The sequence below is a fragment of the Manis pentadactyla genome, chromosome X, assembly GCF_030020395.1.
Source record: "Manis pentadactyla isolate mManPen7 chromosome X, mManPen7.hap1, whole genome shotgun sequence".
NCBI classification, from domain to species: domain Eukaryota; kingdom Metazoa; phylum Chordata; class Mammalia; order Pholidota; family Manidae; genus Manis; species Manis pentadactyla.
Genome location: NC_080038.1, coordinates 116,126,098 through 116,142,529, shown reverse-complemented (window position 1 = coordinate 116,142,529; position 16,432 = coordinate 116,126,098). Strand labels below are relative to the sequence as shown.

Genomic DNA, 16,432 nt, shown 5'->3' with positions numbered 1-16,432 from the left:
TCTTCCTTCTCAGGATTGCTTTGGCTATTTGAGGTCTTTTGTGGTTCCATATGAATTTTAGGACGATTTTCTCTAGTTTGTTGAAGAATGCTGTTGGTATTTTGATAGGAATTGCATTGAATCTGTAGATTGCTTTAGGCAGGATGGCCATTTTGACAATGTTAATTCTTCCTATCCATGAGCATGGGCTGTGTTTCCATTTATTGGTAACTTCTTTAATTTCTCTCATGAGTGTCTTGTAGTTTTCAGAGTATAGGTCTGTCACTTCCTTGGTTAGGTTTATTCCTAGGCATTTTATTCTTTTTGATGCAATTGTGAATGGAATTGTTTTCCTGATTTCTCTCTCTGTTAGTTCATCGTTAGTGTATAGCAATGCCACATATTTCTGTGTATTAATTTTGTATACTGCAACTTTGCTGAATTCAGATATTAGATCTAGTAGTTTTGGAGAGGATTCTTTAGGGTTTTGTATGTACAATATCATGTCATCTGCAAACAGGGACAGTTTAACTTCTTCCTTGCCAATCTGGATGCCTTGTATTTCTTTGTTTTGTCTGATTGCCGTGGCTAGGACCTCCAGTACTATGTTGAATAGAAGTGGGGAGAGTGGGCATCCTTGCCTTGTTCCCAGTCTTAAAGGAGAAGTGTTCAGCTTCTCGCTGTTAAGTATAATGTTGGCTGTGGGTTTGTCATATATGGCCTTTATTATGTTGAGGTTCTTGCCCTCTATACCCATTTTTTTGAGAGTTTTTATCATGAATGGATGTTGAATTTTGTCAAATGCTTTTTCAGCATCTATGGAGATGATTATGTGGTTTATGTCCTTTTTGTTGATGTGGTGGATGATGTTGATGGATTTTCGAATGCTGTACCATCCTTGCATCCGTGGCATAAATCCTACTTGATCATGATCTATGATCTTTTTGATGTATTTTTGAATTCGGTTTGCTAATATTTTGTTGAGTATTTTTGCATCTATGTTCATCAGGGATATTGGCCTGGCCTGTCATTTTCGTTTTTTGTGGTGTCTTTGACTGGTTTTGGTATTAGAGTGATGCTGGCCTCATAGAATGAGTTTGGAAGTATTCCCTCCTCTTCTATTTTTTGGAAAACTTTAAAGAGAATGGGTATTAGGTCTTCACTAAATGTTTGATAAAATTCAGTGGTGATGCCATCTGGTACAGGAGTTTTGTTCTTAGGTAAGTTTTTGATTACCAGTTCAATTTCGTTGCTGGTAATTGGTCTGTTCACATTTTCTGTTTCTTTCTGGGTCAGCCTTGGAAGGTTGTATTTTTCTAGAAAGTTGTCCATTTCTTCTAGGTTATCCAGTTTGCCAGCATATAATTTTTCATAGTATTCTCTAATAATTCTTTGTATTTCTGTGGTGTCCATAGTGATTTTTCCTTTCTCATTTCTTATTCTGTTTATGTGTGTAGACTCTCTTTTTTTCTTGATAAGTCTGGCTAGGGGTTTATCTATTTTGTTTAATTTTGTTGAAGAACCAGCTCTTGCTTTCATTGATTCTTTCTATTGTTTTATTCTTCTCAATGTTATTTATTCCTGTTCTAATTTTTTTTAAGATGCAGAAATTTACTAGCCAATTTTTTTTTTCATTAATCTACAATTACATGAAGAACATTATGTTTACTAGGCTCCCCTCTTCACCACGTCCCCCCCCACCCCATTACAGTCACTGCCTAGTAAGATGCTGTAGAATCACTACTTGTCTTCACTGTGTTGCACAGCCCTCCCCTGCTCTAATCTTTATTATGTCCCTCCTTCTACTGACTTTGGGCCTCATTTGTAGTTCTTTTTTCTAGTTTCATTAATTGTGAGTTTAGACTGCTTATATGAAATTGTTCTTTCTTCTTGAGGTAGGCCTGTATTGCAATATACTTTCCTCTCAGTACAGCCTTGGCTGCATCCCACAGATTTTGCAGTGTTGAATTATTGTTGTCATTTGTCTCCATATATTGCTCGATATCTGTCTTTATTTGGTCATTGATCCATTGGTTGTTTAGGAGCATGTGTGAAGCCTCCATGTGTTTGTGGGATATTTCATTTTCTTTGCGTAATTTATTTCTTGTTTCATAGCTTTGTGGTCTGAGACAGTGGTTGGTACAATTTCAATATTTTTGAATTTACTGAGGCTCTTTTTCTGGCCTAGTATATGGTCTATTCTTGAAAATGTTCCATGTGCACTTGAGAAGAATGTGTATTCTGTTGCTTTTGGGTGTAGAGTCCTGTAGATGTCTGTTAGCTCCATCTGTTCTATTGTGTTGTTCAGTGCCTCTGTCTCCTTACTTATCTTCTGTCTGGTTGAACTGTCCTTCAGAGTGAGTGGAGTGTTGAAGTCTCCTAGAATGAATGCATTGCTTTCTATTTCCCCTTTGAATTCTGTTAGTATTTGTTTCACATATGTGGGTGCTCCTGTGTTGGGAGCATAGATATTTATAATGGTTGTATGTTCTTGTTGGATTGACCCCTTTATCATTATGTAATGTCCTTCTTTGTCTCTTGTTACTTTCTGTGTTTTGAAGTCCACTTTGTCTTGATACAAGTACTGTAACTCCTGCTTTTTTCTCTCTGTTAGTTGCATGAAATATCTTTTTCCATCCCTTCACTTTTAGTCCGTGTATGTCTTTGGGTTTAAAGTGAGTCTCCTGCAGGCAGCATATAGATGGGTCTTGTTTTTTTATCCACTCAGTGACTCTATGTCTTTTGATTGGTGCATTCAGTCCATTTACATTTAGGGTGATTATCAATAGGTGTGTACTTATTGCCATTGCAAGCTTTAGATTCGTGGTTACCAAAGGTTCAAGGTTAATTTCCTTACTATTTAAGAGATTAACTTAACTCACTTAATATGCTGTTACAAACACAATCTAAAGGTTCTTTTCTTTTTCTCCTCCTTTTTCTTCCTCCTCCATTCTTTGTATATTAGGTATCATATCCTGTATTCTTTGTCTATGCTTTGATTGACCTTGGGGCTAGTTAATTTAATTTTGCATTTGCTTAGTAATTAGCTGTTCTACTTTATTTACTGTAGTTTTATTTCCTCAGGGAAGTTTTCAGGAGTGAAATTAGTACCTTCATTACAACAATCTTATACTCTTCTCAATATCCTGTGATACTGTGGACCCCAAACTCCAAGGACCCAATCTAAATGATGCTTGATAAATTCTGAAACAAACGTAATTTATAAGCTCATCTCAGGAAAAATACTCTACCTAATGTTTGTCCCATTCTGTTAGGGTCTTACTGTCTGTCAGGCAGTGATGGTTTGGCCAGAAAGAACTGGTCATTTACTCTTGCTGATGTGTTGCCTTCTTGCTAACACATGTACTTCACTGATGTACACATGTACATGTGTACAGATAAAAAGCACCTGCTTTCAGAATACCTTACAAAAGTGATTTGATGATAAAGATGTGACACCCTGCAGGCAATGCTGTTTCAGTTTCACTGGGCGTGTTGGTATTCCCTCCTCTAAATCCAGCATAAAGGTGGCTGCTTGTCCGGCTACATGCAGTAGACTGGGAGATGCTTGCTTTGTGTACATACACGCAGTCCTTAACTTTGACTGCTTTAAGAAACACATTTCCTGAGTGCTTTTCTCTTTCACTCCTTATTCCAAAGATGAGTAATATATCAAATCTGCAGAGTCCTTTAACTACTATATGGAGAGCTTTAGTCACTTCAAATCATCACTGAACAAAAAGTATGTCACTAAGCAACTGAAAATATTAAATGATAACCTTTCTACAGTTGAATTAGCTCGAGTTTTCTCCAATGTTCTCTAAATGAATATGTTCTTTCTAATGGTGGGCTCCTCGTTTCACATACCGTGAATTATTACTTTTCAGTTACTGGCGGATCTTGAAGACAGACCCATGTTCACTGCTGATCTAGAGTGCCAAAAACTCCTGATAGAAGCTATGAAGTATCATCTCTTACCTGAAAGAAGACACATGCTGCAAAGCCCTCGGACCAAGCCTAGAAAATCTACCGTGGGGGCGCTTTATGCTGTGGGAGGCACGGATGCTAAGAGAGGTAGCAGGAACAAACTAATTAATGGAAAATATCATTCTAAAGAGAGGATATATTCTTAACACCCTCAGAATTCTGAGGGTGGTATTAAAGCCGTATTTAAATATTGGCATCTAAAGCTAATTTTAGGCTTCTTTATGTAATTTTGTGACTTTTTTTCTTATCTGATGGAATATAACCCTTTTATTAGTGTTGGCTAAACTCAGAACAGGTACTTTTGTGGCAGCAATTCTTAAATATTAGCATTTGCTCTGCAGTGTAATGTATTTTCAAGGAAAACTTATTTAAGGTTTATCACAAATGGAAGGGACAAGGTCCTCCAAATTTGCTTTTTGTCAGAAATAGAAGAGTGGCCTCTAACTCCTTGATGTCAGTTTCCCCGTTAGATACTCAAAGCCTAGTTACAAAGTATCTTGAAGTAAGTAGTTAAAACCTGGAATAAAGTAATGATTTTACGTAAGAATTTTATCAAAGGGAATAAGGAAACGTTTCTGAAGCCATCATCTTTACTTTGAACTGTTCTTAGAACCTATTTCTCTGTAGTTCTGCCCTTTTTACACATAAGTCGGTAGAACCATATTTGCCAAAACAGTGGGATGAGGATTTTGTGATTAAGAGTTGACTGTTCAGGAAATAAAATCAAACTACTTAATACTCGCCAAGTCATATGTAGAAATTTCATTGGACACCTTGTAGAAAATGATGCAAACTTCAAAGTTTTGTGCTACTAGAAACTGATCCTTTCCTTTGATATGTGTAGTTGTAATTTTAATATGGAAATTGAAGGTGATACAGGAAGTAATGCCAATTAATCACAAATCTATAAAACAAGAGCTTACAAATGTAATTGTTTCCAAAGTAGTAGAGTAACCTCACAAAACTAGTATTCTTCAGAAAAGAACAAATATAGTGAAATCTTATAATTAATTTCAGGTCTGACAACTTGTTATTTTATTGCATTTTATTGAATAGAATGAATATTAACAGCATGTTGAAAGGTGTCTTGTTTGATATTTAAATTAAAGAGTTACTAAATGCAAAATGCAGTTACAGTCATTCTTAGTTTCAGATTAAAAAAAAAAAGAGCCTAACTTGCAACGTGAGAAGTGGAAAGTGTTTATGTTTGTTTGGTTTTGCATTTGTTTTCTTTTTTTATTGTTACAGAACATGGTAATAAGTATTTACAACTCATCAGTTTCTGAAAATGTGTCAAATGTGACCCTATAGTCCCTTGACTCTATTACCGCAGTTTTATATGGAAGGAAGGAAGGCCATGATTCTGAAACTTTTTGCGTACCTACAGCATGGAGGCATAAAAGGCCCTGTGGGAAGTTGCAGCCAACTAAAATAGTAGTAAAGCTACTCTTTTTGAGTATCTGATCCTTGATTGGTGTTTTGCAAACATAATTTCTAATCCTTACAGTAAGGCTACAAGATAGATTTATTATCTAATTTTGCAGATGAAGAAACTATAAGGTTCTTCAGTTTAGATAGCCAACCCAAGGACAAATACCTAGAAAGACTAGAAATGGAATTCTCACTCAGATCTTATGTTCCTTTTTGCTATATTGCCACTATTTTTGAAGAGAGAGCAACAACAACAAAACTGATTCCCCTCTTTGAGGGTTTTAGAATCTGCTGAAGAACCAGCACGAGCACTTAGGAACAAAAAAGGAAGAAGGAAAAAGACCTAAGTATATCAAAACCATTACCGAGGTAGCATTTATTTACAAAAATCAGTATTACATTTTAGAATGTACCAATTTTCACTCCTTCATAAAACTTTAAATAAGAATTTCTGCAGATATGCCTGTTCTTAGTGTGTTGTTTCAGTTACCTTTCTTTTTAAGATATTTTTTGAACTTACACCTTTTGATGTTTAGGAAAAAGGCAGTGCTTCCTCAGTCTTCAATTTCCTCTCTGACTCATGCAAGTAACTTGGAATTAGTTGCTAAATACAGATATCACACAAGTGGCTGGGGCTAACTATCACTCCTACCGTTTAAAATAATCATCAGAAAACTGTAAGCATAATCACGGAGTAAAAATTTGTAAATGGTCAAATGGTAAACTTTGGGCTTTTGTACATACAACGTCATCAGTAGCTTTTCATTTATTAAAAACAATGAACTCTCAGAGATGGTATGGCAAGAGACAAATTATTCATTTTTAGATCCATTTTAAACATAGAGGAAATCACTAAGCTGTCTTAGGTATGCTTTATATTTGAATAATAATACTTCCATTTTCCACCTTGGTTATTAGTTAGAAACATCCCTGTTGTACAAAATCAAGTTTTGGTAAAATTTAGCAGGCATTGTGAATGACTGGAAAAAGTACTGCCTACAAAAGTGACAACTTATTATGAAGTAATGACAAATTTTATGGCAGTGGTGACAACATACTATGGTAGTAAACTTGGAATTTCGGTTATTGAATAGAAAATGAAATATTAACACATAAAGGAGGCAATAATTCAATGTCATATTTTAATACTAATACTAATAATTAATTTTATTCTTACTTATAATCCTTTGAGTCACCATCATGAAACATTCTTTGAATCAACACCAAAGACCCATTTAAAACGGATTTTCATTCCTGCACCTTAAGTCATTTGCACTTTAGATTAGCATACACACACCCCAAGCTGAATTTAAAAGGGTCCAAGTTAATATATTGAATGGTACAATTATATGTATAATATATTGAATGAATAAGTAATTAAAACCATAGTGGATGTGTAAATGAGTCAGTGATAGATTCCAAGATGATTTTTTGTGTTTGCCACCTGTGTTAGTACTACCAGTAGCATAGCATAGCCAAAAAAGCCATTAGGAGCATGTAAGCCATATATTTGTAAATAAACTATTTCATTCTGAAATGTATTTAGATCCAGGAGTGGTAAAATATTCCTCTGGTCTTGCCTGCCAAGTTGGAGAATCATCTGGTCTACTTACTTTACTTTGAGTTGCAATTACTGATTCTATGCTATAAATTATCGGTACATAAATAAAATGTGAATGGTGCCAACTCAACACTTTTATCCATGTGTTTTTTAACTTTGTCCAATATCCCCTTTTACAGGTACCCCTACAATTGAAATATATGACATCAGGACCAATACCTGGCAACATTGTAGCACCATGAGTGACCTTAGGCTTCATTTTGGGGTTGCAGTTATTGATAATAAGCTCTATGTCCTCGGAGGAATAGATGATTTTCAAGCTTTAAATACTGTGGAATGTTTTGATCCAGCTAGCAAAATCTGGACTGTGATGCCTCCCATGTCAACACCGAGGCATGGATTAGGTAAGAGCTTAGTGTTACATAGTTTCTAAAGAATAATTAGTTTCTCAAGAATGTAGAGTTAGTAGGGATATTTTTAAATTAAATTCAGCTGCACATTATTGGGATTTAGCCAAACCCTTAGTCAAAATGTCTCCAACATGCTGGAAAGTTTAAGCAAATGGTAAAACCCTGTCAAACTCTTCTCTTGTTTCAGATGTCAGACTTGTCAATTTTATCTCCCTTGTACTGGTATTTTAACAGGGCCTGCTTTAAGAGAGATAAAAACTTTTGGAAGGAATACATTGTTAAGGAATATAAAACTACACCTGGATTTTTTTTTCTAAGCTCAGTTTAGAGGAAAGAGCACATGATGACGGCGAGTCATTGTGTTTCTAGTTACATGAATTGTGACCCTTCCCAGAACATCAAATTTGTATGTCAGCAAAGGCCTTAGGATGCAGCTCCAAGGCAGGGATATTGAGGAAATTGTAGAGCAGCTCTAGGTTATACTTAAGCCAGAAGTTGCCAAGAAATTGAAGAAAGGTGTAGTAAAATCCTCTGGAATAGTGAGGAACTTTGATTCTCCTGAGTATTTGACAGAGTACATCTTTCTGCATGCTAGACTCCTTTGTTTTAAAAGAAGAAAAATTACCTTAGTAAGTCAATTAAGAACTGACCTATACACAGCTAAAAAGTGGCAGATCAAGGTCTGGTATTGTTAACCCCAAATTACCTAATACAGTGTCAATGCAAATGATAGACTATATAATTATGGAGCTCAGTGTGTCAGTGTGATTCCTTGACATAGCTTAGAAAACATAACTTGTGGAGAAATCAGAGCAAGTTTTAAAAATCTCATTGATATCACTAAAAAGGTAGGAGAGGTGATGAGGATATACCACTGACACACTGAGATGGTGAAGAAGGTGGGGGAGAAAACCAATTATTTGAATTCCCAGAACAGATAAGCAGCAGTTAGAAAGTGGTTATTCATAGTATCTAAAGGAAGACACTTCTGACTAAACCTCAAAAAGCCCTGTCTATTTCGTTACCCATGGGAATCTCCTTTTTTTTAAATCCCTATAATAAAGAGCAGGGTTTAAAAAGACCTACTACAGGTAGCCTACAATTCTAAAATTTATCTAAGATTCAGTATCATATTTCATCTACCCCTTACATTCAAAACCTAGCCTTGAAATTATTCCAGAAAAAATCAGCTTCCCTTTTCACTGATATCCCTATTAAAGTGTCTCTCACTATCTCCTTTGACTTCAGGGTTACAACAGTGATGGCCTTTCACAGTACAGTAACTATGGCCTGAAAGTTTCCTAGGATTAATAGACTATATTTGCTTTCATATCAAGATCAGTAAGTTATTCATGTGTACACAAAACCATTTAAGAAACAAACAAACAAAAATTGTTAGCCTGTCAGTTGTTTGCAGAATGAAACAGTATCCCTTATCTGTGGTGTACCTTGGTGAGCCCTCAATGTTATTTTTATCCTTTAAGGTGTTGCCACGCTTGAAGGACCAATGTATGCTGTTGGTGGTCATGATGGGTCGAGTATTCTAAATACTGTAGAAAGATGGGACCCGGAGGGACGTCAGTGGACTTATGTGGCCAGTATGTCAACTCCTAGAGGCAGAGTTGGCGTTGTTGCATTAAATGGCAAGTGAGTAAACCCAAATCTGCATGCGCTTTGTTCCCAGGTCATGTGATACAGCACTTTCTTGATGTGCTCCATCAGTGAGTAAGTATTCCCAGTGACCAATACATTCTATTTATGAGTCATAAAAGGCCTTTGTTGGAACCCTCCCTTCACTATGACAGAAAAGACTTTTCTAAAATGAACATTTAAATTAAATATTCTGTAGTCCCTTGTCGCTCAAGTATGGTCCTGGGACCAGCAGCATTAGCATTACCTGAGATATACTTAGATATGCTGGTTTGATATCTTATTCTGGGTGATGCTTACATGAGTGTATACACATGTCATGTCAAAATTCACCAAGCTATACACTAAGATTTGTGCATTTCATTGTATGTCCCTCAATAAAAACTCATGACAAAAAAGAAATGCTGAATCCTAGCCCCACCCTAAGTAAACCTCCTGAATCAGAATCAGTGTTTTACCAATATCCTCAAGTGACTTGTGTGCGAAATAAACTTGAAAAGCACTTTTGTAGGTAAACCAGTTTCAATTTTGCCCTCAAGAAGCTACCACTTTTGACATTATGACTTATTTTTTAGTATCAAAACTTTGGTCTCTGTAATAGGGAAGTCTTTTTGTTCTTTACTGCTCACTCTCTCCTGAGAGTCCAGGATTCCCAACTCTAGAATTACATCTGGTACCGTCTTTCTGAATCTTTCCCTCTGGTGATCACTTGCCTATCAGAGAAAGCTAATATATTAAAGTCCTATAGTATTAGAGGTTGCGAAGAGCCTGAATGGTTACTTCTTCCAAGTAATTATGTACTTTCAGACAAGGGACCTTTGGAGACAATGACTAGCATATAGGAAGCACTTGAATGATAAGAATTTCAGACACCAGGATATATCAGTGGCAGGAGATAGTCTTCTGTGTCCATATTTACCATGTATAAAGCCAATACTTGGTCATATAACTGATCTCAGTAGAAATTTCAACACAGATGTGTTTTAGCACCTGTGTATGAAGTAGGAAATGTCTATAGTTAAGAGAAAACCCGGGCTTACCATGTCTTAGATCTTAAAAGACTCCTAACTGTCATTATCCCTGGTCTGACCTGAATGATATCAGGGGACTCAGTGGCCCTCTCCTAACACTTGCAAAATAGGCTGAAAGAAATAAATTTGACTAATTTAAGTTTGTTTTGCTGACTCACAAAACAAATGGGCAAATAACTGAGCATGAACTATAGTTACAGACATATGGTTTAGTAAATGTTTATCTTCTTTATTGACGCAGGATTCAATTTAAGTTAGATTTAAAATGCTGCTCATAAAAATAATTGGCATTGTAAAGTTTATCAGAGAACTGCCATTGACAATGTATCGCCCTAGGAATAATTCCAGTTTCTTGGTTCTATCCTATTCCTTTACTTGTTTAAGTTACTGTTTTGTTAGTGACAATTTTTTTATATTAAATAAAGCAGTTCATAAAGATGATAGGGGCATTAAATATTGTGGCGTGAGAGGTGGGACAGAGGCTTCCTCCTAAAACTGCGTATAATAGGAAAATATAATTAAGACAACTAATCCTGAAAGAGCAACAGGAAAGAAGGCTGCGCTAGACTGCATACACCTGGAGAAAAGAACAGACTTCACGGAACGGGGTAAAGAACCAAATCCATGACCCGGTGGGACACAAGCCCTTCCCCAACTCCAGCTCACCGGCACGAGGAAGAGAAACAGAGCAGGGAGGAAGTGGAGGCATGGGACTGCTGAACACCTAGCTCTGAGATTTTATCTGGGAGCACAAACCTACACTGCATGGTGCTCTGGTGATTAGGGGGATTGGAAAGCCAAGACAGGCAGAATATCTGGAGAGACTGAGATACCAGATGCTTGTGAAAAATGGATATATATATACAGCTGCTCAGGGACAAAAACAAGGAGAGACATCCTAATGGTAAGAGGGCTGCTAGAGGGGCAACGATTGCACAGAGATTACTGCCGAGGAGAAAGGACAGGTAGACAGAATTGTCCAGGTGCAGTCTACCTAGCACAGAGGGAACTTCCACAACCTTCAGGCGTTCCAGCACCCCTGGCTGGATATGCAGCTCCAAGGCCCCCTCCGTGATACGTAACCTGCTGCACCTTCCTCTGGGCATCTTGCACCTCGCTCGCAAACCAGCAAAACTTGCCCTGGCATCAGGCGAGCCAGAGGGAAGCCCCGCCTACAACAGCTACAAATGCAAAGCATAGAGGCTTATACCTGTGTGTTCCACCCACTGGATCTGGCAGCAGAGACAGGGATAGTAGCCGGGAAGCAGGAGGTCACTCTTTCCACCCACCAGGCATCAACACCGCTCCCCTGCGACACCCAACATTACTTCAGGGACTGAGCAGCTCCAGAGCGAAGAGCTTCTGGAAACTAGAGGGTGCAACATGCAAATGCAAAACGTCAAAGGAACCTGGTTCAAAGCAAAATCCAACATACACCAGAGAAATATTCAAATGAAACTGATCTCATCAATATTCCTGAAAGAGATTTCAAAATAAAAATCATAAACATGCTCATGGAAGTACAGAAAAATATTCAAGAACTCAGGAATGAACTCCAGTCAGAGATCCAATCATTACCAAACACAGTATCAGAAATGAAACATACAATGGAAGGTTTTAAAAGCAGATTAGATACAGTGGAGTAGTCGATAAATGAAATAGAAATTAGAGAACACGAATACAAAGAAGCTGAGGCACAGAATGAAAAAAGGATCTCTAAGAATGAAAGAATATTGAGACAACTGTGTGACCAATCCAAGTGGAACAGTATTCATGTTATAGTGGTACCAGAAGAAGAAGAAGAAGAGAGAGAGAAAGGGATAGAACGTGTCTTTGAGGAGGTAATTGCTGAAAACTTGCCCAGTCTGGGGAAGGAAATACTCTCAAGCCATGGAGGTGCACAGATCTCCCAACACAAGGGATCCAAAGAAGACAACACCAAGAAATATAATCATAAAAATTGCAAAGATCAAGGATAAGGACAGACTATTAAAAGCAGCCAGAGAGAGAAATACTATAAGATCATATACAAAGGAAAAGCCTATCAGGCTATCATCAGACTTCTCAGCAGAAAACATACAGTTCAGAAGGGAGTGGCATGATATATTTAATGAAATGAAGGAGAAGGACCTCGTGCCAAGAATACTTTATCTGGCAAGATTACCATTTAAATTTGAATGAGGGATTAAACAATATCCAGATAAGCAAAAGCTGAGAGAATTTACCTCCCACAAAACACATCTACAGTGTATTTTGGATTGACTTCTATAGATGGAAGTGTTCCTAAGGTTTAATAGCTGTCAACAGATGTAATAAAATCACAGTAAAGAAAGAAGAACCATTAATTACTAAGCAAATGCAAAATTAAATCAACTATCCCCAAAGTCAACCAAGGGATAGACAAAGAGTGCAGAATATGATACCTAATATATGAAGAATGTAGGAGGAATATAAAGAAGGAAAAAAAGAACCTTTAGGTTTTGTTTGTAATAGCATACTAATTGACTTATGTTAGACTCTTAGATAGTGAGGAAGTTAACCTTGAACCTTCAGTAACCACGAATCTAAAGTCTGCAATGGCAATAATTACGTACCTATCAATAATCACCCTAAATGTCAAAGGTCTGAATGCACCAATCAAAAGACACAGAGTCACTGAATGGATAAAAATACAAGATCCAGCTATCTGCTGCCTACAAGAGACTCACTTTAAACCCAAAGACATACAAAGACTAAAAGTGAAGAGATGGAAAAAGATATGTTATGCAACTAATAGGGAGGAAAAGGCATGAGTTGCTGTACTTGTATCAGACAAAATAAACTTCAAAACAAAGAAAGTGACAAGAGACAAAGACTGACATTGCATAATGATAAAGGGGGCAATCCAACAAGAAGATATAACCATTATAAATATCTATAAAACTAACACAGGAGCACCTACATATGTGAAACAAATACTAACAGAATTGAAAGGGGAAACAGAATGCAATGCATTCATTCTAGGAGACTTCAACACTCCACTCACTCCAAAAGACAGATCAACCAGACAGAAAATAAGTAAGGACACAGAGGCACTGAACAACACATTAGAACAGATGGACCTAACAGACATCTACAGAACTCTACACCCAAAAGCAGCAGAAAACACATTCTCATGTCCACAGGGAACATTTTCAAGAATAGGTCATATATTAGGCCACAAGAAGAGGCTCAGTAAATTCAAAAAGATGGAAATTGTACCACCCAGTTTTTCAGACCCCAAAGATATGAAACTAGAAATAAATCATGCAAAGAAAACAAAAAAATCCCACAAACACATGGACGCTTCACAGCATGCTCCTAAATAACCAACGGATCAATGACCAAATAAAAACAGAGATCAAGCAATATATGGAGACAAATGACAACAATAATTCAACACTGCGCTATCTGTTGGACTCAGCAAAGGCCGTGCTAAGATGGAGGTATATTACAGTTCAGGTCTCCTTCTGAAAAGAAGAACAATCCTATATGAATACTCTAAACACACAAATAACGAAAGTAGAAGAAGAAGAACAAATGAGACCAAAGTCAGTACAAGGAGGGACACAATAAAGATTAGAGCAGGAATAAATAACATTGAGAAGAATAAAACAATACAAATAATCAATGAAGGGAAGAGCTGGTTCTTGAAGGAAATAAAATAGATAAATCCCTAACCAGACTTATCAAGAAAAAAAAGAGAGTCTACACACATAAACAGAAACAGAAATGAGAAAGGAAAAATCACTATGGATACCACAGAAATACAAAGAATCATTAGAAAATACTATGAAAAATTGTATGCAAATAAACAGGATATCCTAGAAGAAATGGCCAAATTTCTAGAAAAACACAAACTTCCAAGGCTGACCCAGAAAGAAACAGAAAATCTGAACAGACCGGCAATGTAATTGAATTGGTAATCAGAAAATTACCTAAGAACAAGACCCCTAGACAAGATGGCTTCACCGCTGAATTTTATCAAACACTTAGTGAAGACCTAATATACATCCTCTTTAATGTTTTCCATAAAGTAGGACAAGATGGAATACTTTCAAACTCACTCTATGAGGCCAGCATCACTGTAATACCAAAACTAGGCAAAGACACCACATGAAAAGAAAATGACAGACCAATATCCCTGATGAACACAGATGCAAAAGTACTCAACAAAATATTAGCAAACCAAATTCAAATGTACATGAAAAAGATCATCTACCATTACCAACTAGAATTTATTCCAGGGACGCAAGGATGGTACAATACTAGAAAATCCATCAACATCATCCACCACATCAACAAAAAGAAGGACAAAAACCACATGAACATCTCCATAGATGCCAAAGAAGCATTTGACAAAATTCAATATCGCTTAATGATAAAAACTCTCAACAAAATGTGTATAGAGGTCAAGTAACTCAACATAATAAAGGCCATATATGACAAACCCACAGCCAACATCATATTTAACAATGAGAATCTGAATGCCTTTCCTTTAAGATTGAGAACAAGACAAGAATGCCCACTCTGTCCACTTTTATTCAACATAATTCTGGAGGTCTTTGCAACAGCAATTAGACAACGCAACGAAATAAGGACATCCAGATTGGAAAGGAAGACGTTAAATTGTCATTGTTTGCAGATGACATGATATTGCACATATAAAACCCTAAAGAATCCACTCCAAAACTATCACATCTGATATTTGAATTCAGCAAAGCTGCAGGATACAAAATTAATACACAGAAATCTGTGGCATGCCTATACACTAACAGTAAACTAGCAGAGAGAGAAATCAGGAAAACAGTTCTATTCACAATTGCATCAAAAAGAATGAAATACCTAGGAATAAACCTAACCAAGGAAGTGAAGGACCTATACCCTGAACACTACAAGACACTCATTGAGAAATTAAAGAAGATACCAATGAATGAAAACACTTCCCATGCTCGTGGATAGGAAGAATCAATATTGTTAAAATGGCCACCCTGCCTAAAGCCACCTACAGATTCAATGCAATTCCTATCAAAATACCAACAGCATTCTTCAAGGAACTAGAGAAGATCATTCTAAAATTCATATGGAACCAGTAAAGACTCCAAGTAGCCAAAGCAACCCTGAGAAGGAAGAATAAATTGGTGGAGATTACATTTCCCAACTTCAAACTCTCCTACAAAGCCCAAGTAATCAAGACAATTTGGTACTTGCACAAGAACAGAACAATAGACCAATGGAACAGACTAGAGAGCCCAGATATAAACCCTAGCATATATGGTCAATTAATGTATCATAAAGGAGCTATAGTCATACAATGGGGAAATGACAGCCTCTTCAACAACTGGTGTTAGTAAAACTGGACAGCTGCATGTACAAGAGTGAACCTGGATTATTGTTTAACCCCATACACAAAAGTAAACTTGTAATCAATCAAAGACCTGAATGTAAGTCATGAAACCATAAAACTCTTAGAAGGCAACATAGGCAAAAATCTCCTGAGTATAAACATGAGCAACTTCTTCCTGAACGCATCTCCTCGAGCAAGGGAAACAAAAGCAAAAATGAACATGTGGGACTACATCAAACTAAAAGCCTTCTGTACGGCAAAGGACACCATCAACAGAACAAAAATGTATCCTCCAGTATGGGAGAATATATTTGTAAATGACATATCCAACAAGGGGTTAACATCCAAAATATATAAAGAACTCACATGCCTCAACAACCAAAAACCAAATAACCCATTACAAAATGGGCAGAGGATATGAGGAGACAATTCTCCAAAGAAGAAATTCAGATGGCCAACAGACACATGAAAAGATGCCCCACATCACTAATCATCAGGGAAATACAAATTAAAACCACAGCGAGATATCTCCTCACACCAGTTAGGATGGCCTGTATCGAAAAAATGAAGAACAACAAATGCTGGCGAAGATGCGGAGAAAGGGGAACCCTCCTACGTAGCTGGTGGGAATGTAAGCTAGTTCAACCATTGTGGAAAGCAATATGTAGCCTCAAAAAACTAAAAATAGAAATACCATTTGACCCGGGAATCCCACTCCTTGGAATATACCCAAAGAATACAAGTTCTCAGATTCAAAAAGACATATGCACCCCTATGTGTATTGCAGCACTATTTGCAATAGCCAAGATATGGAAGCAACCTAAGTGTCCATCTGTAGATGAATGGACAAAGAAGAGGTGGTACATATATACAATGGAATACTATCCAGCCATAAGAAAGAAACAAATCCTACCATTTGCAACAACATGTAAGGAGCTGGAGGATGTTATGCTCAGTGAAATAAGCCAGGTGGAGAAAGCCAAATACCAAATGATTTCCCTCATTTGTGGAGTATAAC

At 36.9% G+C, this 16,432-nt stretch overlaps 1 protein-coding gene across 1 annotated transcript in view; it reads left to right on the top strand.

The window, feature by feature from the left end:
- The window catches only part of LOC130682053 (kelch-like protein 4), an 86,445-nt gene that overhangs the window by 64,292 nt on the left and 5,721 nt on the right, over window positions 1-16,432 (top strand). The window contains exons 6-8 of the mRNA XM_057496187.1: window positions 3,867-4,053; window positions 7,138-7,362; window positions 8,853-9,015. Of these exons, the coding sequence (XP_057352170.1) occupies window positions 3,867-4,053; window positions 7,138-7,362; window positions 8,853-9,015 (575 nt within the window). The remainder of the gene's footprint in view (window positions 1-3,866; window positions 4,054-7,137; window positions 7,363-8,852; window positions 9,016-16,432) is intronic.